The sequence below is a fragment of the Hemitrygon akajei genome, chromosome 2 (assembly GCF_048418815.1).
Source record: "Hemitrygon akajei chromosome 2, sHemAka1.3, whole genome shotgun sequence".
NCBI lineage: Eukaryota > Metazoa > Chordata > Chondrichthyes > Myliobatiformes > Dasyatidae > Hemitrygon > Hemitrygon akajei.
In genome coordinates this window covers 144,416,786-144,443,399 of record NC_133125.1, presented here as the reverse complement: position 1 = coordinate 144,443,399, position 26,614 = coordinate 144,416,786, and the positions used below count along the sequence as shown (strand labels likewise).

The 26,614-nt window shown below is 53.4% G+C and overlaps 2 protein-coding genes across 2 annotated transcripts in view; one reads left to right on the top strand and one right to left on the bottom strand.

Moving 5' to 3' along the window:
* The first annotated feature begins 468 nt into the window (after window positions 1-468).
* On the top strand, window positions 469-14,185 carry rab20 (RAB20, member RAS oncogene family). The gene is made up of 2 exons (XM_073029022.1): window positions 469-789; window positions 12,492-14,185. The coding sequence occupies exons 1-2, from the start codon at window positions 618-620 to the stop codon at window positions 12,992-12,994; spliced, it is 675 nt and encodes a 224-aa protein (XP_072885123.1). The 5' UTR covers window positions 469-617; the 3' UTR covers window positions 12,995-14,185.
* Window positions 14,186-14,941: 756 nt separating this feature from the next.
* Window positions 14,942-26,614, bottom strand: part of LOC140716349 (uncharacterized) — a 90,671-nt gene continuing 78,998 nt past the window's right edge. Inside the window, exons 43-44 of the mRNA XM_073028998.1 lie at window positions 23,949-24,235; window positions 14,942-17,405 (exon numbers count right to left, since the gene is read on the bottom strand). Coding sequence (XP_072885099.1) covers window positions 17,145-17,405; window positions 23,949-24,235 — 548 coding nt within the window. The 3' untranslated portion in view covers window positions 14,942-17,144. The remainder of the gene's footprint in view (window positions 17,406-23,948; window positions 24,236-26,614) is intronic.

Genomic DNA, 26,614 nt, shown 5'->3' with positions numbered 1-26,614 from the left:
AGCCCTGATGAGGAAGCTCTCTGTTTCCCACCCATTGAACTGTACTACAGAACTCTGTGTAGACCAATTCATGATTCCCTGCACACAGCCCATTTTTACTGACGTTCTGGTCGACAGGCAGGCATCCATCCCCTGCCCTGCACGTAAGCGATCGTGTCCCCGAGCAGTGAGTGTCCCTGCCAGGTACAGCACGGGTTTGCTCTGGGTGGATCCGGGCAGATTTCGCCCAGTCGCTGATGGCCTTGGACAGCATCTTATTGTCCACATTTCAGCAGTGAGGCGGGTCTCCAATTCCCGGAATCATCCCTCTCCCGGTTCTGCCTGTTGGTGAGGGTAGAATCCGATGTGTTGCCAGCTGGAAGCATAACATTGTGAGGGAAGGAGCGGCAGGGAGAGAGAGAGAGATAGGGCTAATGGGGTTGAAGGGGGCGTGATAGGGGAGGAGATTGTGCGAGGAACGGAGATAAGGGGAGTGAGTAGGGTGAGTGTCCGGAACTAGGCGAGTTGTGAAATTTGTGGAAAGTTTATTCCGGGGCGGTCTCCTGTCTCCGCCCGCTTCCGCTTTGTTCAGAAGGAAAGTTGGGAGCAGAACGAGCGCTGGAGCCCGAAGGCGCAAGATGATGAAGCCGGACGGGAAGGTGGTGATCCTGGGCGACGTGAACGTGGGCAAGAGCTCGTTGCTGCAGCGGTACAGCGAACGCCGCTTCCAGGACACTTCCAGCACGGTGGGCGCCGCCTTCTACCTCAAACACCGGGGCGCCCACAGTATCTCCATCTGGGACACGGCGGGTGAGACGTGGGCCGGGGCTGTGGGGGTACGGCGGGGGGTGGGGGAGAGTGGGAGAGAGATGGGAGGGGACGGTGTGGGTGAGAGCGCGGTGGGAGTGGGGTGACACAGAGTGCAAGGTCGCACTTGACAAAAGACTCGAGTAACTGAAGTCGCTATGGACCCTAGAGCACTGCGAATTGCTGGGGGAACTCGGCGAGTCGGGCAGCATAGATGAGGGGAGGAACTGTCGACGTAACGGGTCGGGACGGGGAATGGAGGAGAGCCGACCAATTACCCAGACCTCCCGTCTCACCACTCCCCCCTTCGCTCGCAGTGCTCTGTCAAACGTTGACAATTCCCCCCGCCTCCCGATCCCGGCACACGGGGCTCCGCGGTGGTCTCCAGGGAGCGTCCTCGACTTCGATCTCCCACAGGCCAGCACGTTACTTCAGCAGGCTCGTAGATCGTCCACCCTAACCGCCGCTTTCCAGAAGTCCGAGGGAGCTCCGCGCCTCGGGAGTGATGGCACTGAGGGAGCGCCGCACGGCGATGAGGCCGTGCTGAGGGAGCGCCGATGGGATGTCATATCGCACAGAAACAAGCTCTTCGACACAGCCAGTCCCATGCAAACTGAGGAATGGCACTAAGGGACGGGCGGTACTGGGGAAGAATTTAAATCTTTATGTTACTTAGTGATACAGGCTCTTCCAGCCCAACCAGTCCACACTGCTCAGTTATATCCATGTGACCAATTATCCTCCGCTACCCTTTGTCTTTGGAGTGTGAGAGGAAACCCACACATTCACTTGGAGAGCATGCGAACTCCTTACAGTGAGCAGAAGGAATGGAGCCCGGGCCACCGGCGCCGTTACAGCGTTACGCTCATCGGGGTGCCACCCTGGCTGTTTTGCGGGGGTTGTTGATTGAAGGTTGAGCTTGCCCCCGGGGGCTGGACGAGAGCTCTGCCAGTGAGAGTGGGTGTGGAGCCGGGACAGTGCCCGGACAGCTCACGAACCACAGCCAGCTTCACTGCGGTGGATCTCCTGGTCACTGTGGCGACCCTGTCTGTGGGATCTTTCCGTGCAGTCGGCAGAGTGCGGCGAGGAACCGAAATCCATGAATCCATGAATCCAGAAAAGCAAGCGCTGGACAAGCTTTCCAGCATCTCCTGTGTCTATGAGATGGTGAAATTTATGGAGAGGATTTTAGAGATTGGGTATAAATATAGAACAATACAGAAAGAGGCCATTTGGCCCATCCTATCCATGCTGTTTCCCAAGAAGCAGTCCCATTCTCTTTTGTATTTACCTGTGGCCAGGATATTTATTCTCTCTCGCAGGCCCATTAATTCCTCTCGATTCGTTTGCAGCTCTCCTGCGTGGAGCAACTTATAGTGGCCTTTTAAACTCCCAGCACATCCTTCAGATGTGGGAGGGAACTGGAGTGCACAGGGGAAATTGAGTGGTCACAGGGAGACCGTGCAAACTCCACACCGACAGCGCCAGATTGAACCCAGGTAGTAGCTCTACCCAGGTGATGTGCAGATGTTTTCTGTGGCAGGGTGGAGTCGGTTATCACAGTGTGGGTATGGCCGCTTTAGCCTCCAGAGGAAGTGGAGGCACTGGCGAGCTTTTCCGGCCGTAGCATCTGCGATAGAGATTGGGCACAGCTGCGAAACGTCCTGGCCCATTGGTGTGCAGCCTCTTCTGGAGTCCTCTACCAAACTGCCCAGCTGCAAAACACTGATGATGCAGCATCAAGGCAGCAATGGGGGGCAGTTCTGGTATCACAGGAGGCACCTCTCAGCAAAGGCAGGCACTGGCCAGCTTTGGAAAAGCGTGTTTGAAGATCATCTCCTTCAACCACCCGTACGTAACCTCGTGGTCTACCAGGCAGCGCCGATCCCGCCTGTCCGGTATGTTTCCGGGATCTGGAATGCATACAGTAGCACCACAGAGTACTGGAGAGTTGCCAGAAACATCCGGGAACGATAAACAAGCCACTGTCAGTGCTTCCCCAGGGCCGGTGCCCCTAGTTAAGCTGCTGTTGGCTCTCTCCAGATCTCCGGCCAGGCGGACAGAGCAACGCATTGACCTGGGAAGCAAAATGTACCCAGAGATCCCTGGGAAATCCTGTCCCATCACCACTCCGTCTGAAGGAGCACTGAGAACTTTGGGAGATGGTCAGGTGGCACACCACACATCTAGCAGCACCTACCCCACCACGTGCCCTACCACACTTGGGGCAGAGACGGTGGCTCTCTCAGGGGACCGTTCAGCCAACTCAAATCCACACATCTACAATAGAAGATGGTGCTCCTCAATCCCAAGAGCTCTGGAAGTGACAGTGGGCTCCATCAGAAGGCAGTGAGTTCTAACCCCACTCCAGAGGCTGATCATGTTAAGTGGCAGCCGATTTAGATGGCTTCTGCTTGGCTCATGTTTCTGGTCCGGACTTCCCCACCAGAGGAAATTCTCTCTCTTTCTCTCTCCCACCCCTCTCTTATCCCGTCCCCCTCCCTCTCACCAGCCCATTTCTCACTCTCCTTCTCCCCTTACATCCCCTCTCTCCCCCCTCACTCCCACCCTCCTCTTACTCCTTCTCTTCCCTCCTCCCCTTTTCTGCATCCCCTTCTACCTTCCCCCTTTTCCCCATTTACCCCTTCTTCCCCTCCACCTTTCACCCCTTTCTCTCCCTCTTTCCACCCTTCCCCATTCCCCTCTTCCCTCCCCCTTCCATCTTTCTGTCACTCTCTCTCTCTCTCTCTACTCTCAGCCTATACCCTCCAGGAAATGCTTTTGCTGATCTTTGAGATCACATCTTGAAACAGCTCGCTGCTTTGATCACTTTCTGGTGTATGTGAATGTGAAAACTCTCCCTCTTGTCCAGCAGTAGTTAATCTGCTGTGTGGGCACTGCTTCTGCTGTGCGGTTAGCACAATGGTTTACAGCACCAGCACCAGTGATGGGGGGGTTCAAGTCCCCCTGCTCTCGGTAAGGAGTTTATACATTCTCCCTGTGACCATCGATTCTCTGTTTTCCTCCCACATTCCAAAGATGTGTGGGTTGGGTTTGGGAAGTTGTGAGCATGCCGTGTTGGGCCAGAACTACGTCAGCACTTACAGGCTGCCCCTGAGCACTACCTTGGGCCCGTATTGGTCATTCATACAGATGCTGCATCTCACAGTACATGTGACAAATAAAGCCAATTAATCCCTTTAAAACTTTTCTGAGCTGCTCCTCTGTGCTTTTGAGCACCGGACTAATTTGCAGTGGGTGGACTGGGAGGGGCTTGCAGGCCACTGAGGCAAATTCACTTGCAGTGCTTGTGTGGCAGAGGAATTGCTCACTGGGGCTGCTTGACTCTGTTCGCAGCGGCTCCCGTGTAGAGGTTGCGGCAGTGGGAAGCTAGTAAAATTATCTTTGACCTTTCACTGACAGGACTGACTAAGTAAGTTCCAGTTTACTGTATGGGTGAAACCTTGACGCGCTCTGCTGTTCACATGCTGGTTTAGTACCTCTTTAAGTAAACATATCTGATTTTGTTTTGAGTCATTGACAGAAATGTTAATTGTGCAACGTTCTGTCCGATTGACTCTGGAGCCACAGATTGTTCCTCTGCCTCTGGTCACAAGATCAGGCTGCGAATTGTTTGATTTGCCAACAGCTTGTTACAACATACTCACATGACTTCTAGACCCATGTGGCTTGTTCCTATAAAACATAATTCACGTCCCCACCTCCAGCTTAAATCACTACCAGAGGCGGGCAGAGGAATCTAGAGCTTTAGCAACTGTGTAGGGAAATGAGTGGGATGGGAGGAGGGTGAAATGTCAAGGGAGTAGGAATGCAGAAGTGAGCAATGTTGTAATTCAGTAAAAGTCTGGCTGGACCCAACTGGATGCTCCATATCCCGAGATCACTTTCCCCATGACTACTCACTGCTTCTCATTGAGGGCTCTGGGCAATGTCCTTGGCTGGTGGGGAGAGGTGCTGTCCAAGTGTTAGTACGGGGTATAGTCTTCTCAGCGTGGTCTGTCCATCTCCCCCACCATGGTGGGACAGCCCATCATCACCAGCTTATGCCTGGAGTACCATCTCCCTGACCCTAAACTTACCCGCTGTATGTTGAAAGTGTGTTTTACAGAATCAGAATTGGGTTTAATATCTCTGACATTTGCCCGTATATATATGTAGGCCTCCGGTAGTCTCGAAAGACCATGGATTTGCGCCTTGGAAAGTTTCCAGGCCGCAAGCCTGGGCAAGGTTTTTTTTAAATGGAAGACCGTAAGCTGCAAATGTCGTGGTTTCTCGTGCCCCACAAACGACCAGGAGACGCAGAAGATTCTTCAAGAAGTATTAAACTTTAATTTGCAAATCAAAGCTGAGACAGTCATTGAGCTAGTCACTGATTGCCCACCGATCCTTGTACATAGCATTTTTTATAGCAATCTCCTGGTTTAGTTGCATTAGCATATCCAATCGGTCTACAGTTGCGTATCACAAGTACATCCGCCACTATTGTTTCTACCCATTGACTTAATCATGTTCTAATCTACATCTCTTAGCTACCCCTCATTAACACACTATTGTCTTCTACATTCTTAAGATTTCATTCTCCTACTAAATTGGATACATGCATAGCAAATAGCAAGCTCAAAGCTGACTACATAGTTTTGGTTACACAGCAAACAATGCAACTTTTATACTCCCAATACAAGTCTCCCCTCTCCACGCAACCGATGTTGTCCAAAGGAAGGGCATTAGGGGTAGAAGCTGTTCCTAAAGTGTTGAGTGTGTGCCTTCAGGCTCTGTACCTCCTCCCTGATAAGAAAGAGAATGCCCAGGGAGATGTGGATCCTCAATGATGGATGCCACCTTTTTGAGTAATCTCCTTCTCGAGACTGGGGTGGCTAATGCCCATGATTTCTTCCTGTTAATAGCATCCGAGTTTGCAACCCTGTGCAGTGGCCCCTTCATCCCACACAGTAATACAATGCTTTCCACAGAACATCTGTAGAAATTTACTAGAGTCTTTGGTGACATTCCAAGTCTCCTTCCTCAAACTATTAATGAAATAGACCCACTGACATGCTTTCTTTGTAATTACATCAATCTGTTGGGCCCAGAATAGACCTTCTGGGATGTTGACACCCAGGAGCTTGAAGCTGCTGAACCTTATGTGTGTTCTCTTGGCACCATAAATCCCTTGGTGTTGCTGACATTGAGCGTAAAGTTGTTGTTGTGAGGCCACTCAGCCAGCTGATCTGTCTCACTCCTGTACTCCTCCTCACTACCATCTGATAATGTGCCGACAACGGTTGTGTTGCTGGCATATTTACAGAAGACGAGACGAGACAGCAACTCTTGGGTCATTACCTGGTGTGTTCCAGTGGTGACCCCACCATGGTGCTGGTCTCTGTCCTGTGCCTCCTTCCTGTAAGCACTGACCCTACATGGCACAGCTCCTGCCTCATCCGGGGAAGCTCTTGTTTTGCAGCTGCCTAGCAAATCTTCCTGCCCCTTCATATGCCGTGTCCTTGGATTCACCCGTAACAGTGCCTTGGCCACCAGCCCTGCCCTGGAGAGGGCTGCTGTCATCATCCTGCTCTCCGCCAAGTTGTCCCCTCTCACTTGGGAGGAGGAGCAGCAGCTGCCGGTGGGATCCCGGACACTGATCCAATAGGGGCCAGTGCACCCCGTAGTGTGAGTGTTTCCCAAAGCTGTCAATGCCCAGTGGCAGGATTCTCAAGAATACCGTTCCTCTCTCCATCGCTACCCAATGCCTATCAATGAGGGAGTCTCATGGAAACCTATCAAATATTGAAAGGCATAGATAGAGTGGATGTGGAGAGGATATTTCCTGTAGTGGGCGAGTCTAGGACCAGAGGGCACAACCTCAGAATAAAGGGACCCCATTTAGAAGAGAGGTGAAGAGGAATTTTGTTAGCCAGAGGGGTTGAATCTATGAAATTCATTGCTGTAGGCAGTGTGGAGGCCAGGTCATTGAGTATATTTAAGGTGGAGGTTGGTAGGTTCTTGATTCATCAGTGTGTGAAAGGTTACGGGGAGATGGAAGGAGACTGGGGTTGAGAGGGTCAGTCAAGATCAAACGGTGGAGCGGACTCGATGGGTCAAATGGCCTAATTCTGCTCCAATGTCTTATGGTCTACCTGCTGCTACCTCTGGGCTGCCTAGAATGCACCTGATGGGCCAAATAGCCTGTTCCCATTTCATTGGATTAGGAATGCTGAGCAGGCCGATGCACCGCAGTCGTTTGTATGCGTCAGACAGCATAATTCTCGACCTGCTACCTCCGGTCTGGTATAATTCTTTCAATCCTGCATTGATTTTCACAGTGGCTTGACTGAAGGCATTTAACTGATTGTTCCTGGAGCTGGACCTTGGCCCAGGTAAACCTGGAGATCAGATGACTGGGAGTGGTAGAAACCTGCCTTTGAACAAAGCTGTTTGTGTGGACGCAGGTTAAGGTTACATTGAATTGTAAACGCCACCAGAAAAAATGAAAACAAGTCGAGCATTGTTGAGGATGCAGATTTGAATTTCCACACCTCCCCCAAACCCCCATCCTGAGAGTCAACCCTGAATAAAAGCCAGGCTGGGGAGTTGCAGGGTCACAGGTTTTCCGCCCTGTTGGAGACGTGAGTCCAGTTCAAGGCACTGCAAGTCCCAGCTAGAGGGAGGGTGTGGAGGAGGTTCTGTGGAGCAGACACAGGAATGAGGGAGCTCATTTCCACAGCAAGACCGGGCAAGCTGGGACTGCTCTTCAGGAGAGATTTGATGGAGGTGTTCAAAAACAGGAGAGGCTTTGCTGGAGAAACTGTTCCTTGTGAGTCAGAGTTGGTGCCGAGAGGGCACTGAAGGAAGGGGAACCGGAGAGGGGAGGAAGTTACAATGAGATATTGATGGGATGCAGAGCTGGGCTGAGAAGAGGCAGATGGAGCTCAACCTAGGAAGAGTGCTAAGTTGATTCACTCTGCAAGGCCGGACTTGAAGGCAGAATACAGGATTCTTAGCAGAGGGATCTTGGGGTCCACGTCAGAGATCCCTCAAAGTTGCCGCATGAGTTGATAGGGTGATTAAGAAGACAAATGGTGAGCTGGTCTTTATTAGTCGAGGGACTGAGCTCAGAGTTGCGAGGTGAGGTGACAGCTCTGTAAAACTGGTTAGACCATCCCAATAGTATTCTGTTCAGTTCTGGTCGTCTCATTACTGGAAGGACGTGGAAGCTTCAGAGAGGGTGTGGAGGACATTTAGCAGGATGCTGCCCGGATTAGAGAGCATGTCTTATGTGAAGCTGAGTGAGCTGGGGCTTTTCTCTTTTGAGCAAAAGAGGATGAGAGGTGAATTGATAGGTGTATAAGATGATAAGAGGTATTGATAGAGTGGACAGGTAGCACCTTTATCCTGGAAATGGCTGGTACGAGAGGGCATAATTTTAAGGTGATTGGAGGAAAGTATAAGGGGGATGTCAGAGGTAAATACTTTACGCAGAGCGGTAAGTGTGTGGAATGCACTGCCAGGGGTGGTGGTAGACACAGATACCTTAGGGATATTTAAGAGATTTTTAGATGGGCACATGAATGAATGGGAGAGGGAAGAATTGATTTTGGAGGAGGGTAAAAGATCTGCAATGTTGTGGGCGGAATGGCCTGTACTGTGCTGTAATGTTCTATCGTTCCAAAATGGATTAACGGAGTGGAGCCCCACCACTCCTTTGGTCACCGCCATTCCAGCCCCTTGGTTGTCTCCTGTTCCGTGGTTCCACCTCTGGTGATCTGGACCTGGGTTCTGGAGTTCCCTCTCCCCAAACTCTCCTCTTCTTTCCCTTTAAAGTGCTATATCAGTGGCAGTTGTTTGGTGACAGGGGCATTCAGGACATTTCCCTCCTCTTGGGCTTGGGCCAGATTCTTTGGGAACAGCCACCCCAGAGCCCATTCTGGCTGAAATCTGGGAGCCTGTGACAAACACCAGAGGCACCACCCCACTCTCAGGAAAGGGGAGCCCTGCCTACCCCCCTTCATGCTATACACTCCCTCCACCTCATTTCCCCTCCCCACCAACACGCTGATGGGAATCCATCTCCCCTTGGTTGCCATGGCAATCTCCCACTGAGCAGTTTCTGTGCTGTACTTTTCTCAGACTTTGTGAGAGTTTTATATACCTCTATCAAATCTCTCCTCCTTCTACCATGCACCCTAACCTATTCCACGTTCCCCTACAACTCAAGTGTTCAAGTTCCAGCCACAACCTTTTAAAGTTTCTCTGCACTCTTCCAATCTTTTTGCTATCTTTCCTGCAGGCAGATGACCAGAATTACACGCAATACTCCAAATTAGGGCTCACTAGCATCTTATACAACTTCAACATATCATCCCAACTCCCGTCCTCAATACTTTGATTTATAAAGCCAATGTGCCAAAGGCTCTCTTTACGACTCTACCTACCTGTGGCACAACTTTAAAGGAATTATGGATCTATATTCCCAGATCCCTCTATCCTAATGCACGTTTTCACTTTTGCTCCTGATTGTTCCTATCCTCACTCTAGTTATCCACCTATTCTTCACATATATGCAGAACGCCTTGGGGTTATCCTCAATCTTATTTGCCAATGCCGTTTCATGTTCCCATCTAGCCTTAAGAGAAATAGATAGAGAGGACAGCCAGCCCCTCTTCCCCAGGGCACCACTGCTCAATACAAGAAGTGTATTGAGGTAATACAATATAAGGGGTGGGAAGTTCAAGGGGGATATTAGAGGAAGTTTTTTTACTCAGAGAGTGGTTGGTGTGTGGAACACACTGCCTGAGTCAGTGGTGGAGGCAGATACACTAGTGAAATTTAAAAGACTACTTGACAGGTATATGGAGGAATTTCAGGTGGGGGGTTATATGTGAGGCAGGGTTTAAGGGTTGGCACAGCATTGTGGGCCGAAGGGCCTGTAATGTGCTGTACTACTCTATGTTCTATGTTCTTCCTAAGACCCTTCTTCTTCAGGTTTAGAGGGGATCTGATGGGACCTTTTTTACCCAGAGAGTGGTGAGTAGCTGGAGCACACTGCCTGAGAGAATGGTGGAAGCTGGTTTTATTGGTACTAGTATTTATCATTAATACAGTGAGGACAGACAGATCATACCTTGCATAAGTATAGCAAGGCAGAAAGAAGGAAAGCAGAATACTGTACAGAATGTAGTGTTGCAGAGAGAAAATGCAGTGTGGGTACACAAATAAAGTGGATGGTAGAAGCTGTTCTTGACCTTGGTGTTCAGGATTCCGGACCCCAATGCATGGTTGAGGACCTCTGCTACCCATCCCACAATTTCTTTGACCCACTACCACCAGGAAGAGGGCACAGGAGCATTTAACACTAGGATTTCCAGACTGGGTAACAGCTTCTTCCCTCAAGCTGTGAGACTAATGAGTACCCTGCCCCCACTGAGTTCCCGTAACTGTTTACCTGTGCTGTGCACTACAGGCATTTTCAATTATATTTTATTAACTTACGGTAATAATTTGTTTTATGTGCAGTGTGTGGTATGTTTTGCTGGGTGCACAATGGTCCATTGATTTGTTTGGTTGTATTCATGTACAGTCAGGTGACAATAAACTTGAACTCGTACTAAGTACAACAAGGTAGAAGCTGTTCTTGACCTTGGTGCTACGAAGATTGGTGGAAGGGCAGATAGTGTTGAGGAAACAGGTCGAATGTGGAAGGACTTAGATAGACTAGGAGATTGGGCAAGGAAGTAGCAAATGAAATACAATGTTGGAAGATGCACGGTCATGCATTTTGGCAGTAGAAATAAATGTGTGGACTGTTTTCTAAATGGGGAGAATATCCCAAAATCTGAGATGCAAAGGGACTTGGGAGTCCTTGTGCAGAACACCCTAAAGGTTAACTTGCAGGTTGAGTCGGTGGTGAGGAAGGCAAATACCATGTTAGCATTCATTTCAAGAAGTCTAGAATACAAGAGCAGGGATGTGATGCTGAGGCTTTATAAGGCACTGGTGAGGTCTCACCTTGAGTATTGTGAACAATTGCCCTCATCTTTGAAAAGATGTGCTGGTGTTGGAGAGGGTCCAGAGGAGGTTCACAAGGATGATTCCAGGAATGAAAGGGTTATCATATGAGGAACGTTTGATTGCTCTGGGTCTGTACTCACTGGAATCCAGAAGGACGAGAGTGGATCTCATTGAAACCTTTTGAATGTTGAAAGGCCTAGACAGAGTAGATGTGGAAAGGATGTTTCCCATGGTGGGGGAGTCTAGGACAAGAGGGCACAGCCTCAGGATAGAGGGGCGCCCTTTCAAAACAGGGATGTGGAGAAATTTCTATTTAGCCAAAGGGTGGTGAATTTGTGGAATTTGTTGCCTTGTGCAGGTTTGAAGGCCAGGTCATTGGGTGTATTTAATGCAGAGATTGATAGGTTCTTGATTGGACATGGCATCAAAGGTTACGGGGAGAAGGCCGGGAACTGGGGTTGAGGGGAAGATTAAAAAAAAACCAGGATCAGCCACGATTGAATGGCAGACCAGAGTCAATGGGCTAATTCAGACTAATTCTGCTGCAGTCTTATGGTCTTATAGTCTCACATCTTCTGCCTGATGGGGGTGGGGGGATAGAAGAGAGAATAGAATGATCAGGGTGCGAGAGGTCCGTGTTATGACTGCTGCTTTCCCCAGGCAGTGAGGAGTGTAGTCAGCGTCGTCGGAGGGGAGGCTGGTTTCCGTGATGTGCCGAGCTGTATCCAGGACCCTGCATTTTCTTGTAGCCTTGGACAGAGTGGTTGCCACACCCAAGCCCTGGAGCTTCTGAATCGGATGCACAGTTAACAGTTTGTCAGGGAGAGTTTCCTTTGCCTTCTCAGGAAGTAGAACCACTGGTGTATTGTTTTGGTTGCAGCACCAGCGTGGCTGGACCAAGACAGGTGGGTGAGATTCACACCCATTGACAGCACCTGAGAGGTGTCTGTGTGCCTGGATTCGCGAATCGCTCGGGATTGAAGTGGCCAAGTGCTTGGGGAAAAAGTGCCTCTTGGACAGCAGGGACATGGTGGGTCGAATGGCCTGTTTCCTCACCGTGTGACTCATGGAATATCCCTCGTCCTCTTGTCCATGCTGTGCGGTGATTTACCTCCCTGCCGCACGTTGGGCGGCGAGGCGGACCACACCGCTGCGGACGATGAGGTGCAGCTCCCGGCAGCCAGGGTGGCTGGACCTCTCTCGGCCACGGTCAGGGGGTCAGTGAGCTGATTTCAGGTGCCTCCCCCGACCCCTCTCCTCCCTCCAGTAAGGGATTCTGAATTTCCACTATCGTGCAATGCTCCACTGCGGTCACTTGCTCTACGGTTCCGGTGTCCGGCGATGCACAGGGTGGCGTCCTGAGTCGGGGGAGTGGGTAGTGAGAGGTGGGTGCGCTGCCCAGGGATCCGGAGGGGTTTTCCGAGGGTTGGTGACTGGCGTCCGGGATCCGTAGAGGGGAGGGGTTGTGATCACGGGGAACAGCTGGTGCATGGACTCTGTGCGAAGGTGAGGAGGGGGGTGTATGGCGAATGGTGACTGGGGTAGATGTCTGGGGGAAGGACTGGTTTCCAGGGGGAGGTTGTGGAGGGAGGGGTTGGTGGGGCATTGTGGAGGGTATCCAGGGGAGAATGTTCGGCTCCGGGAACGTGCGTTAATGCCCGTCTCTCCTTTCTCCGCAGGCCGGGAGCAGTTCCACGGTCTGGGCTCCCTGTACTGCCGGGGCGCGGCCGCTGTCATTCTCACCTACGATGTGACGAGCCGACAGAGCCTGCGGGAGCTGGAGGACCGCTTCTTGGCGCTGACCGAATCGGCACAGCCCGGCTGCATCTTCGCCGTGGCGGGCAATAAGACGGACCTGACGGACGAGTGCGTGCAGCCGGGGGCGGAGGGAGAGGGAGAGCCACGGCCCCGAGCACAAAAGCAGGTGTCAAGGCAGGACGCGATCTCGCTGTACAAGCAGCTGCTCCTGTACCGCATGCTGGAAGAGGGCGATCTGCCTGCCGCCGAGACCGTGTGCTTTGAAACCAGCGCCAAGACGGGTCACAATGTGGACCTGCTCTTCGAGACCGTCCTGGATCTGGTAGTAGCCAGCATCGTGAAGAAACCAAAGGAGCCGCCCGAGACCGTAGACCTGGGGCACAGCAACAAACAGAAGAAGCCGCGAACTGCTTGTTGCACCTAGGACACCCTGTCCCCACCCAAAGGCGCAGAGACGGTGGGTGCGGAGAGTCCCGCACGGAGCCACACTTTGTAAAATATTAGTGTTCTGGAACACATGGCGTCCCGGGACAGTGCCTCAGGACAGTTCTAGTACACGGCGGGTCTGGATGGAGACACGTGCAGCGGAGGCCCACGCATTCTAGATCCCACCGCCCTAGAACAAGCGCAAATTCTAGAGTGGATGTATAACCAGCTGGGCTGGGGAGCACCCGATAGCCTTGAGCTGCCGAAACTGGGAATATAGGTGATCGGGGCCACTCTATCTTCAAACACTCATGTCGTGGGGCCACTGCATTCTGGATCACCGGGTAGGATATCGATAGTGCTGGATTACCTGAGAACATTGCCCTCCCGATTTGCCCCTGTGTACTGGACACAGTGGAATTGAGGCTCCCATTGGTGGTCCCCGCGGGTAGCCCAGCCACTAGCGTCAAAGGTTCATGCGATGGACTCCATTAGCGGGCAATTGCTGATGACGTTGGGAGAACAACCATCTGGTTCTCCCATCCAGCTTGCAGCGGGACTGAAAATGCAGATGATCAGATTATAATTTATTAAAGCATCTAGCTGTGAATTAATTACTTTTAAACTGAATGTAATACTTGTACTGTGATGCCTTAAATGTGACCAAGTAATCTTTCCTTAAAGATTGCCAACACTTCCATAAACAACTTATAAGAATGTCATTGTTACCAGATTTGATCTTTAAATTCACTGTTGGATTTACTAGTCTGTGAAAACCAGTGGAACAGCAGGCCTGGCCTTGGAGAGTCCAACAGTGTACTGTCTGTGAACGATTTCTGCTCATCTACTCAAACATTTATAACTCTTTACAAGGGAACCGGAACCCGTAGTTACTGTCGCTCTTATTTATTTCTGGCTCTTAATTATCACAGGGTTTTTCTTGCACTTAGCAGCCTAAAGCAGATGAAGAGTCTCTGCCCGACCCGCTGAGTCCCTCCTGTATCGTATGTTTGTGCGCGTGTTGCTCCAGATTTCCAGCATCTGAGGTCTCCTTTGCATCAGCAGTATGAGCTTCATCCCTCTATCAGCTGTCCCCATTTACCCTGTGTCGTTCACAGAAACTCTGTTGGGATGTAATTCAGTACTTGCCTTACTGACCATGGTTTGGAATAAACGTGTAGAACCTACAGTGTGGCGAATGTGGGGCGGTGTTTAATACAACGTCTTTCAGTGCCAGCGATGAACGAGTGGGGTTCAAGCCCCACCGCTGACTGCGAGGAGTTTGCACGTTCTGTCTGTGACCACGTGGGTTTCTTCTGGGTGCCCTGGTTTCCCCCCATAGTCCAAAGACGTACGGGTTAGGATCAGTAAGCAACAGGCACGCTATATTGGCCCCGGCACATTGCCGGACTGTGTTGATCATTGACGCAAGACAACACTTTTCACTGTATATACATGTGACAAATAAAGCCAATATATCTGTAAATGTGTTGACTCCCGGTGGAGGTCTGTCAATAGGAATTGAGAGAGCAAATCTAGAAGGAAAAGCCCCTTGCAAGGACCTCTGGATCCCTTTACTATGTGCTGTTGTAAAGGGGAGAAGCGTGCAGATCAGTTCTTGGCTGGACACAGCACTGATGAGCCTGAACATTCCCTGCCCTGTCAGTCTGTCAACCGATTGTTCCAGCTGTGGTCAGCCTGGGTCAGGGCAGTATAGTTTGTCCCTGGATCGTCCTCACCTAAAGAGTAGCCCTGAGCACTGCACTTCCCTCTGATAGGGTTCTACTAGCCCAAAATTAAAATATAAGCTTCCCATGTAAACGTACCGTGCAGAGGTTACCGAGGTGGTGTTTGTGGAAGTCACAGATTGCACAGAGAGTATGGGGCTACTTACAGATGGATCTCAAGCGGAGACAAGTGTTAAAACCACAATGGAGGAGGTGCATCTGGTAAAATACTTTTAATCTGGATAATTACATCAATTGGGAGCCTCATGTCATACAGTACAGATAAAAAGGCAGCTTTTGTACATGTTAATTGCGGTGTAAACAAGCATGGTCTCTGTTTAGTTATGCCCTAGTGTTGTATAGGAAGAGCCACCTGGTTGTGTTTGCAGAGTCCGATGCAGTAAGCCCTTCACTGCACGTGGGTACAAGCCCCTCGGAGCAGGCCGCTCAGTCTGCATGGTCGGAACACTTCTTAAATTCACTTCCAGTCAACCAACTTAGAGACGCACAGTGCGGCAGTACGCCTCCACTGGCACAGTGTGGTGGCACCCTTACACTGGCGCAGTGTGGTGGCACCCTTACACTGGCGCAGTGTGGTGGCACCCTTACACTGGCGCAGTGTGGTGGCACCCTTACACTGGCGCAGTGCAGACTTCACAGCTGCTAGAGGGCACATTGCCTCCCTGTTCCTGCAGTCGGGTGCCTGGTTTACTTCCTGCACCGCCTTTGACTACATTAAGCCTTTCGCCCACCAGTGTTTACACGTTATAGCAAATCATTTGTCAAACATTGATAAATTAGTGGTGAGATAATGGAGCACTGAGCACGGTCAAGCAGCTAGTAACCTGCGCAGCTTCAAGTACAAACACTGAGTTGTATTGTAAAGGGGCCCAGGGAGAGGGTTTACATTTACATAGCACCATCGGCATCTTTGGACAATGCACCGTAGCCGGTTGGGTTGGTCTGCTGGCAAATGGAACGTTCCCCGCTCAGCTGCCCAGAGGAGAAACAGTCTGTAATGCTTGGTTTCGGTTGAGATTGGGATCTTGTCCAGGGTCGCAGCGTCTGAACACAGTCCAATAGGTTGGTTTAGCTCTTCACGTCCAGTATTGCGGAGCTTAATACTCAGGGTACTGCCCCTCCCACTGTGTGACAGTCTCACGGTGCCATTCCTCACCCCCTCAGTATTGCTCCCCCCCCCCCCCCAACACGGTGTGCCGCCCCCTCCGTTACAGGATTGAACTACAACCTTAATCCAGGAGCGAAACTTCAACAGCACCTGCCTGAGAGAAATTGTTACCAGGACTAACGTAGGTGGGGGAGTGTGAGGACTGTCTCACAACCTCAGCCATGACCAATGCCTTATTTCAGAGAACGACATTCCTGCTGGAACAATGTAACGAGTGAGCCTTCGTTGAAGCCTCTAATTCTGCTGTGATGTATACTCTGTGCTGTTTTTTAGGGCCGGGCATCGGGTGTTCTCTCCTGCGTCCCCGTGGTGGGACTGTGCTCCCCGCCAGAGCCTGTGCCGGTGAGAACATTCGGAGATTCCTGCTTGGGGGGTGGGGGATATAGAGATGTGCCTTAGTTCTGGAATTGTACATCTTGTGCCAGGGCTCAGGATGGGGGCTTTAGTCCCCACAGACCATCCTCGGGGTCCGGCACTTGCTGAACCCCGATCCGGAGCAAGGAACCACAGCTTGGATTTCCCAGCAACTTCACCTCCCTCGGTGCAGCCAGCCAGGACCCGAAGTGCCTGGCAGCAAGACCCCACAAACAGCAGGGGAAGGTCTTGTAAAGTTACGGGTAGAGAATAAATATATTTTTTGTTAATATGCTGGAGAGAACTTCTGATGCATTGGTGCAGGGATCTCAGACCCAGAACCGGGCAGGGAGAGCCCCTGGCGCAGAATGCATCATAAAGGCTAAACCACCCTCACTCCAGGCTCTGTGTAGCAGCCGCCTTCAATGCACCCACCCCACCACCTACGCCAGCTCTTGAGCCCCCTCTGTCTCCTCTCAGGCAGTGCGGCACTCCCTCACTCCGAGCCTCCATTTCCTCAGACAGTAAGACGTTCCTTTCCTCTTCCTCTGGAAACGAGGCACTCGCTCCCTCCTCGGGTAGTGGGGTGATCCCTCCCTCCTCCTCCCGGGAGTGAGGCACTCCCTCAGCCCAGGGAGGAGCCGCAGCCTGAGGATATGGGCGGTGGATCCCAGGAGGAGGTGGAATCAGGGCTGGTATCTGGTGCGAGCGGTCAGTCTGTGGGCATCGGGTCGGACAGGACTTGAGGGCCAGTGAGTGGTGGTTACGAGGAGCAGGTGGCCGGGTAAATTTGAGGAGGACAGAGCGGGAGACCCGCTGGGAATGGAGCCGGGCAGCTGGGGGGTTGGGGGGGGGGGTGCAGATTACTGACGGTGCCGTTACAGGTTCTTCATGCAGACCTGACACCGCCCCACCCGCGTCAGCAGCTGTCCGGCCTTCAGGGTGTCGGGCGCTGGCTGCTCCTGGAACTGCTGCTCGGGATCGATGGTGGACAGCCAGAAGCTGTGCTCGTTGGCAAAGTAGTGGCAGGCTCCCCGGGCCCCGCTGCACTCCACGAAGGGCGCGGTGCGGAAATCCTCCAGGCAGCTCCCCGGCGACACCAGCGACTGGCCGCCACCCTCACTGCCTGCACCCGTGTGCTGGGGAGAAAGGGCAGAGAGTTCAGGCTCGAGAGGGTCCGGGTTAATCACACGCAGGAGCAAAGACAGCAACCGCTGGGTACGCTCAGCCTCGAAGTACTCAGTACTGGCACCGTTAATTCTGGGATCTCGCTTTTAACAAAATAAACTTTGTTCACAGTAAATAAAATACATACAACCATAAACCACGCAGTGCCTTTTCATTCCTTACGTTCAAAGTCATTGCTTTCAGTACTGTTCTATTATGTTCCATTACATCAATCGACAGCTCTGCTAACACTCATGTGCACCCTGGTGCGGTATCCTGTTACTATAGTTGAGAGGCTTCCTTCCCCCATCTCGGACCCTCCTTCTCCAGTAGAAGAATCCTTCGCCGTGGCCCTTCCCCACCGAGCCCTCGTGGCGGCTGCAGCGAGCTCCACTGCATCCCTCAGTACGTACCCCTGCAGCGAGCTCCACTGCATCCCTCAGTATGTACCCCTGCAGCAAGCTCCAGTGCATCCCTCAGTACGTACCCCTGCAGCGAGCTCCACTGCATCCCTCAGTACGTACCCCTGCAGCGAGCTCCACTGCATCCCTCAGTATGTACCCCTGCAGCAAGCTCCAGTGCATCCCTCAGTACGTACCCCTGCAGCAAGCTCCAGTGCATCCCTCAGTACGTACCCCTGCAGCAAGCTCCAGTGCATCCCTCAGTACGTACCCCTGCAGCAAGCTCCAGTGCATTCCTCAGTACGTACCCCTGCAGCAAGCGTCACTGCATCCCTCAGTATGTACCCCTGCAGCAAGCTCCAGTGCATCCCTCAGTACGTACCCCTGCAGCAAGCTCCAGTGCATCCCTCAGTACGTACCCCTGCAGCAAGCTCCAGTGCATCCCTCAGTACGTACCCCTGCAGCAAGCGTCACTGCATCCCTCAGTACGTACCCCTGCAGCAAGCGTCACTGCATCCCTCAGTACGTACCCCTGCAGCAAGCTCCAGTGCATCCCTCAGTACGTACCCCTGCAGCAAGTTCCAGTACATCCCTCAGTACGTACCCCTGCAGCGAGCTCCAGTGCATCCCTCAGTACGTACCCCTGCAGCAAGCGTCACTGCATCCCTCAGTACGTACCCCTGCAGCAAGCTCCAGTGCATCCCTCAGTACGTACCCCTGCAGCAAGCGTCACTGCATCCCTCAGTACGTACCCCTGCAGCAAGCTCCACTGCATCCCTCAGTACGTACCCCTGCAGCAAGCTCCAGTGCATCCCTCAGTACGTACCCCTGCAGCAAGCTCCAGTGCATCCCTCAGTACGTACCCCTGCAGCGAGCTCCAGTGCATCCCTCAGTACGTACCCCTGCAGCAAGTTCCAGTACATCCCTCAGTACGTACCCCTGCAGCAAGTTCCAGTGCATCCCTCAGTACGTACCCCTGCAGCAAGCGTCACTGCATCCCTCAGTACGTACCCCTGCAGCAAGTTCCAGTGCATCCCTCAGTACGTACCCCTGCAGCAAGTTCCAGTGCATCCCTCAGTACGTACCCCTGCAGCAAGCGTCACTGCATCCCTCAGTACGTACCCCTGCAGCAAGCGTCACTGCATCCCTCAGTACGTACCCCTGCAGCAAGTTCCAGTGCATCCCTCAGTACGTACCCCTGCAGCAAGCTCCAGTGCATCCCTCAGTACGTACCCCTGCAGCAAGCGTCACTGCATCCCTCAGTACGTACCCCTGCAGCAAGCGTCACTGCATCCCTCAGTATGTACCCATGCAGCAAGCGTCACTGCATCCCTCAGTATGTACCCCTGCAGCAAGCGTCACTGCATCCCTCAGTACGTACCCCTGCAGCAAGCGTCACTGCATCCCTCAGTATGTACCCATGCAGCAAGCGTCACTGCATCCCTCAGTACGTACCCCTGCAGCAAGCGTCACTGCATCCCTCAGTACGTACCCCTGCAGCAAGCGTCACTGCATCCCTCAGTACGTACCCCTGCAGCAAGCGTCACTGCATCCCTCAGTACGTACCCCTGCAGCAAGCGTCACTGCATCCCTCAGTACGTACCCCTGCAGCAAGCGTCACTGCATCCCTCAGTACGTACCCCTGCAGCAAGCGTCACTGCATCCCTCAGTACGTACCCCTGCAGCAAGCGTCACTGCATCCCTCAGTACGTACCCCTGCAGCAAGCTCCAGTGCATCCCTCAGTACGTACCCCTGCAGCAAGCTCCAGTGCATCCCTCAGTACGTACCCCTGCAGCAAGCGTCACTGCATCCCTCAGTATGTACCCCTGCAGCAAGCTCCAGTGCATCCCTCAGTACGTACCCCTGCAGCAAGCTCCAGTGCATCCCTCAGTACGTACCCCTGCAGCAAGCTCCAGTGCATCCCTCAGTACGTACCCCTGCAGCAAGCTCCAGTGCATCCCTCAGTACGTACCCCTGCAGCAAGTTCCAGTGCATCCCTCAGTACGTACCCCTGCAGCAAGTTCCAGTGCATCCCTCAGTACGTACCCCTGCAGCAAGCGTCACTGCATCCCTCAGTACGTACCCATGCAGCGAGCTCCAGTGCATCCCTCAGTACGTACCCTGCAGCAAGCGTCACTGCATCCCTCAGTATGTACCCCTGCAGCAAGCTCCAGTGCATCCCTCAGTACGTACCCTGCAGCAAGCTCCAGTGCATCCCTCAGTACGTACCCCTGCAGCAAGCTCCACTGCATCCCTCAGTACGTACCCCTGCAGCAAGCGTCACTGCATCCCTCAGTACGTACCCCTGCAGCAAGCTCCAGTGCATCCCTCAGTACGTACCCCTGCAGCAAGCGTCACTGCATCCCTCAGTACGTACCCCTGCAGCAAGCTCCAGTGCATCCCTCAGTACGTACCCCTGCAGCGAGCTCCAGTGCATCCCTCAGTACGTACCCCTGCAGCAAGTTCCATTGCATCCCTCAGTATGTACCCCTGCAGCAAGCGTCACTGCATCCCTCAGTACGTACCCCTGCAGCAAGCTCCAGTGCATCCCTCAGTACGTACCCCTGCAGCAAGTTCCAGTGCATCCCTCAGTACGTACCCATGCAGCAAGCTCCAGTGCATCCCTCAGTACGTACCCATGCAGCAAGCTCCAGTGCATCCCTCAGTACGTACCCCTGCAGCCCAGGATGTGCCAGTCAGCAGCATTCTTCCACCGACATCTCGATACGCTGCCGCTTCCCCCCATCGTAGTCTTCCCGCGGCCAGCGGGATGCAGGGATGGTGCCCCAGGCATGCGGGAAGGATCTGACTGGGAGAGCCCCTCTCACCGCCAGTCAGGCCAGGTCTTGGGGCCTCTCGGTGAGGCCTGGCCATCAGGCCTTCCGTGGCTGAGTCCTCCTGCAACGTCTGCAGGACCTACCGTGCTGACCACTGCCTGATGACCTTGTGGTCAAAGGTGTCGGTCCGCAAGAACTTTTCCACAAAGGACAGGTGGTGCAGCATTGTACGGGTGACTGGGATGCTGTGCGGCAGCAGGGGCGAGACCCACCCTTCGCAAAGCCGGGAACAGGAGGAACCTCGGCATGTAGCAGTACTTGGCACCCACGTATTTAGGGTGCACACGCAGCCAGATGCAGCCACACACAAAGGAGGGTGACATCAGGTACACTTTTGCCCCTGTCATCCATGGATCTGTGCATTGTGACCCCTCTAACCCGCTCCATTTTGGATGAACCTGAAGACAGCTCAGGTGAGCTGGAGGAGAGTGGGGTGGGCGGTAGAGTGCTGAGGGCAACTCACACCTCACATCTTCCCAGTCATCGGCAGAGAGCCCCCTCCCCACAGTCCTCTTTCACTTTCCCAGTCCACTCCAGACAAGCCTTGTCCTCTCTAAAGCAGATCCCCAGAACCTTCATGTAATGTTGCTCCCGCTCCAAGAGGGAGACTCTCTGCCCAGTGCTTGCTGCCGGCAGAGAACATCGCCAGGAAGCAATGAGACCGAGCCTGTGTCTAGTAGGATCAGCCATCAGCTGGAAGGGTCTCCATTCCCCTCTAATCATCGATCTAGCAAACTCCCTCTCTCCCAACCTCCACTTCCTCCGGCAATTGGCACAACCGCCGTCGTCCTTTGGCGGTGGGGTGATCCCGCCCTCTTCCCTCAGATAGGGTGTGGTGCTCCCTCACTCTTCTGGCAATGGGGGTGCTCCTTTCCCCCTTCGGCAATGGAGGGAGTGAGGGAGGCTCTGCTGCATTGATCCCTGGACATTGGCAGGCAGCTCTGACAATTGGTTAGAGAGGTCACTGGAACCTCAGAGTTTATCGCCAAGAGGTTGGAGGTCAAGAACAGGGTGGTTGTGTTCCAATTGTACAGGGCATAGGCGAGGCTACACCTGGAGTACCGTGCTTTGGTTTAAATTCCCTAGTCTAAAACAGGATAAAAAGCACGAGCACTGGAGGCAGTCTGACAGAGGGACACTGGGATGAGAGGCTGTCCTACTGAGACAGACGGCACAGTTTGGGTCTGTATTCCTTCGAGTTCAGAAAATGAGGGGTGATTGTATTCAAAATAAGATCCTAAGGCAATTTGACAGAGTAGATGCTGGGATGTTTCCACTAGTTGAATGTTTTGAACAAAGGGACATAACTAAAGATAAGAGGTGAGTCATTTAAAACCTCGGTTAGCAGAAACTTCTGACAGAGGGTGGTAGATATTTGGAATTGTCTGCTCTCGAGGGTGGAGGAAGCTGCTTACCAGAAGCGGTTAAGGTGGGGGTGGATAAATATTTGAAAAACCGAGGAATAGCGGGGTACATAGAGATAGCTCGGAAGAGGAGAGGGGTAAAGAGAGATGGAGGAGAGGGGTATGGAGAGATGGGTCAGAAGAAGAGAGGGGTATGGAGAGATGGGTCAGGAGAGGAGAGGGGTATGGAGAGATGGGTAAGGAGAGGAGAGGGGTATGGAGAGATGGGTCAGGAGAGGAGGGGGTATGGAGAGATGGGTAAGGAGAGGAGAGGGGTATGGAGAGGGATGAGGAGGAGAGGGGTATGGAGAGATGGGTCAGGAGAGGAGAGGGGTATGGAGAGATGGGTAAGGAGAGGAGAGGGGTATGGAGAGGGATGAGAAAAGGAGAGGGGTATGGAGAGATGGGTCAGAAGAGGACAAGGATATGGAGAGGTGGGTCAGTAGAGGGGTATGGAGATGGATGAGAAGAGGAGAGGGGTATGGAGAGATGGGTCAGAAGAGCAGAGGGGTATGGAGAGGGATGAGAAAAGGAGAGGGGTATGGAGAGATGGGTCAGAAGAGGACAGGGGTATGGAGAGGGATGAGAAGAGGAGAGGGGTATGGAGAGATGGGTCAGGAGAGGAGGGGGTATGGAGGTGGGTCAGGAGAGGAGAGGGGTATGGAGAGGGATGAGAAGAGGAGAGGGGTATGGAGAGATGGATGAGAAGAGGAGAGGGGTATGGAGAGATGGGTCAGGAGAGGAGAGGGGTATGGAGAGGGATGAGAAGAGGGGAGGGGTATGGAGAGGGATGAGAAGAGGAGGGGTATGGAGAGATGGATGAGAAGAGGAGAGGGGTATGGAGAGATGGGTCAGGAGAGGAGAGGGGTATGGAGAGATGGATGAGAAGAGGAGAGGGGTATGGAGAGATGGGTCAGAAGAGGAGAGGGGTATAGAGAGATGGATGACAAGAAGAGAGGGGTACGGAGAGATGGGTCAGGAGAGGAGAGGGGTATGGAGATAGATCAGAAGAGGAGAGGGGTATGGAGAGATGGGTCAGGAGAGGAGAGGGGTATGGAGAGATGGGTCAGGAGTGGAGAGGGGTATAGAGAGATGGGTCAGGAGAGGAGAGGGGTATGGAGAAATGGGTCAGAAGAGGAGGGGGTATAGAGCGATGGCTCAGAAGAGGAGCTGAGGCCAGTATGGGTCAGCCATGAATCAAACAGCGGGACAGGAGTGGAATCGGTTTATGATTGTGTCATGCACCATACCCTCGCTTGATTTTCATGTTGTATCTGCAGCAGATTTTTCCTTGTGATTGCTCAGCACTGTCTGGAAATCTGCATGTCTTCCCCCTCTGTGGCCAGATGATGGCATTGATTGGTTTAGTATTGTCACATATACCGAGTTTCAGAGAAAGGCTTGTCCTGAATACCGTTCACATAGATTAAATCGCTACACGGTGCACAGAGGTAAAATTAAAACAGAGTGCAGAATAAAGTGTTACAGCTTCAGGGAAAGGGCAGTGCAGGTAGACAATAAGGTGCAAAGGTCATAACGAGGTCATTGCCAGGTGAAGAGTCCATCTTATTGCACTAGGCAACCAGTAAACTGCTTTATAACAGCGCTGCTCCCGTTCCCCTGTCTAACCTGCAGAGGAGGGGAGTGTTGTTACACAGTGTTGGGATGTGAGGGGATGCAGATTGACAGAAGCTATCCACCGGGCACAAGACAGACAGACAAGGACGTTCCAGTGCTATGGGAGGAGAGGAGGGAGTGGAAGTGATTGGAGCGAGCACAGACTCTGTGGGCCGAAGGGCCTCTCTGTGTGCTGTGAAATGCTATGATAGCTGTAAGCGAAGGGTGAGGAATGTTGGATTGAGAAGTGTCTTACCATGAGGAAGGAGTAACCGATCCACAGGCTCCGCCAGCCCAACGGACACATGGGGATGGTGATGTCCTGGCTGTGGACGGCCACAGCGAGCGAGGGAGCCTCGCACACCGAGCAACGGCTGATGTACTGCCTGATCTCTTCATTGGCAACGGGCATCATGGGGATGGGAGCGTTGGTGGACAGCCAGTAGGACTTGTCGTTCCGGCTGGCGAAGTGGCAGACCTCGTTGATGTTACAGTACACGAAGGGCATGGTGCTGAAGCGAGGCATGCAGGAGCCAGCCAGTCCTGGGGCAGGGAATCGACTCGTCACTGACCCCGGTAACAGCAGCCCTCCCACACCTGACCCTACCCCACACACCCTCCTCAATCCCCAGACACCACCCATCCCTCCCCACTCAGCCCTGTACCCAACTCATCACCCTCTGTCAGCCCACCCCCCACTCCACAGACCCTCCATCTCTACCCCATCACACCCTCGACCTCACCCCACAACATCCCCAGACCACACCCCCAAACCATCCACCCCTCCCCAGTCAGCCCTGTCCCTACTCGATACCCATAGTCCACACTCCTCAACATCCCCAACCCACACCCTCCTTCCTCACCCCCCATTCCATTCACCCCTCCCCAATCAGCCCTGTCCCTACTCGATACCCATAGTCCACACTCCTCAACATCCCCAACCCACACCCTCCTTCCTCACCCCCCATACCATCCACCCCTCCCCAATCAGCCCTGTCCCTACTCGATACCCATAGTCCACACTCCTCAACATCCCCAACCCACACCCTCCTTCCTCACCCCCCATACCATCCACCCCTCCCCAATCAGCCCTGTCCCTACTCGATACCCATAGTCCACACTCCTCAACATCCCCAACCCACACCCTCCTTCCTCACCCCCCATACCATCCACCCCTCCCCAATCAGCCCTGTCCCTACTCGATACCCATAGTCCACACTCCTCAACATCCCCAACCCACACCCTCCTTCCTCACCCCCCATACCATCCACCCCTCCCCAATCAGCCCTGTCCCTACTCGATACCCATAGTCCACACTCCTCAACATCCCCAACCCACACCCTCCTTCCTCACCCCCCATACCATCCACCCCTCCCCAATCAGCCCTGTCCCTACTCGATACCCATAGTCCACACTCCTCAACATCCCCAACCCACACCCTCCTTCCTCACCCCCCATACCATCCACCCCTCCCCAATCAGCCCTGTCCCTACTCGATACCCATAGTCCACACCCCACAACATCCCCAACCCACACCCCCCTTCCTCACCCCCCATACCATCCACCCCTCCCCAATCAGCCCTGTCCCTACTCGATACCCATAGTCCACACTCCTCAACATCCCCAACCCACACCCTCCTTCCTCACCCCCCATACCATCCACCCCTCCCCAATCAGCCCTGCCCCTACTCGATACCCATAGTCCACACTCCTCAACATCCCCAACCCACACCCTCCTTCCTCACCCCCCATACCATCCACCCCTCCCCAATCAGCCCTGTCCCTACTCGATACCCATTGTCCACACCCCACAACGTCCCCAACCCACACCCTCCTTCCTCACCCCATACCATCCACCCCTCCCCAATCAGCCCTGTCCCTACTCGATACCCATAGTCCACACTCCTCAACATCCCCAACCCACACCCTCCTTCCTCACCCCCCATACCATCCACCCCTCCCCAATCAGCCCTGTCCCTACTCGATACCCATAGTCCACACTCCTCAACATCCCCAACCCACACCCTCCTTCCTCACCCCCCATACCATCCACCCCTCCCCAATCAGCCCTGTCCCTACTCGATACCCATAGTCCACACTCCTCAACATCCCCAACCCACACCCTCCTTCCTCACCCCCCATACCATCCACCCCTCCCCAATCAGCCCTGTCCCTACTCGATACCCATAGTCCACACTCCTCAACATCCCCAACCCACACCCTCCTTCCTCACCCCCCATACCATCCACCCCTCCCCAATCAGCCCTGTCCCTACTCGATACCCATAGTCCACACTCCTCAACATCCCCAACCCACACCCTCCTTCCTCACCCCCCATACCATCCACCCCTCCCCAATCAGCCCTGTCCCTACTCGATACCCATAGTCCACACCCCACAACATCCCCAACCCACACCCCCCTTCCTCACCCCCCATACCATCCACCCCTCCCCAATCAGCCCTGTCCCTACTCGATACCCATAGTCCACACTCCTCAACATCCCCAACCCACACCCTCCTTCCTCACCCCCCATACCATCCACCCCTCCCCAATCAGCCCTGCCCCTACTCGATACCCATAGTCCACACTCCTCAACATCCCCAACCCACACCCTCCTTCCTCACCCCCCATACCATCCACCCCTCCCCAATCAGCCCTGTCCCTACTCGATACCCATTGTCCACACCCCACAACGTCCCCAACCCACACCCTCCTTCCTCACCCCATACCATCCACCCCTCCCCAATCAGCCCTGTCCCTACTCGATACCCATAGTCCACACCCCACAACATCCCCAACCCACACCCTCCTTCCTCACCCCCCATACCATCCACCCCTCCCCAATCAGCCCTGTCCCTACTCGATACCCATAGTCCACACTCCTCAACATCCCCAACCCACACCCTCCTTCCTCACCCCAT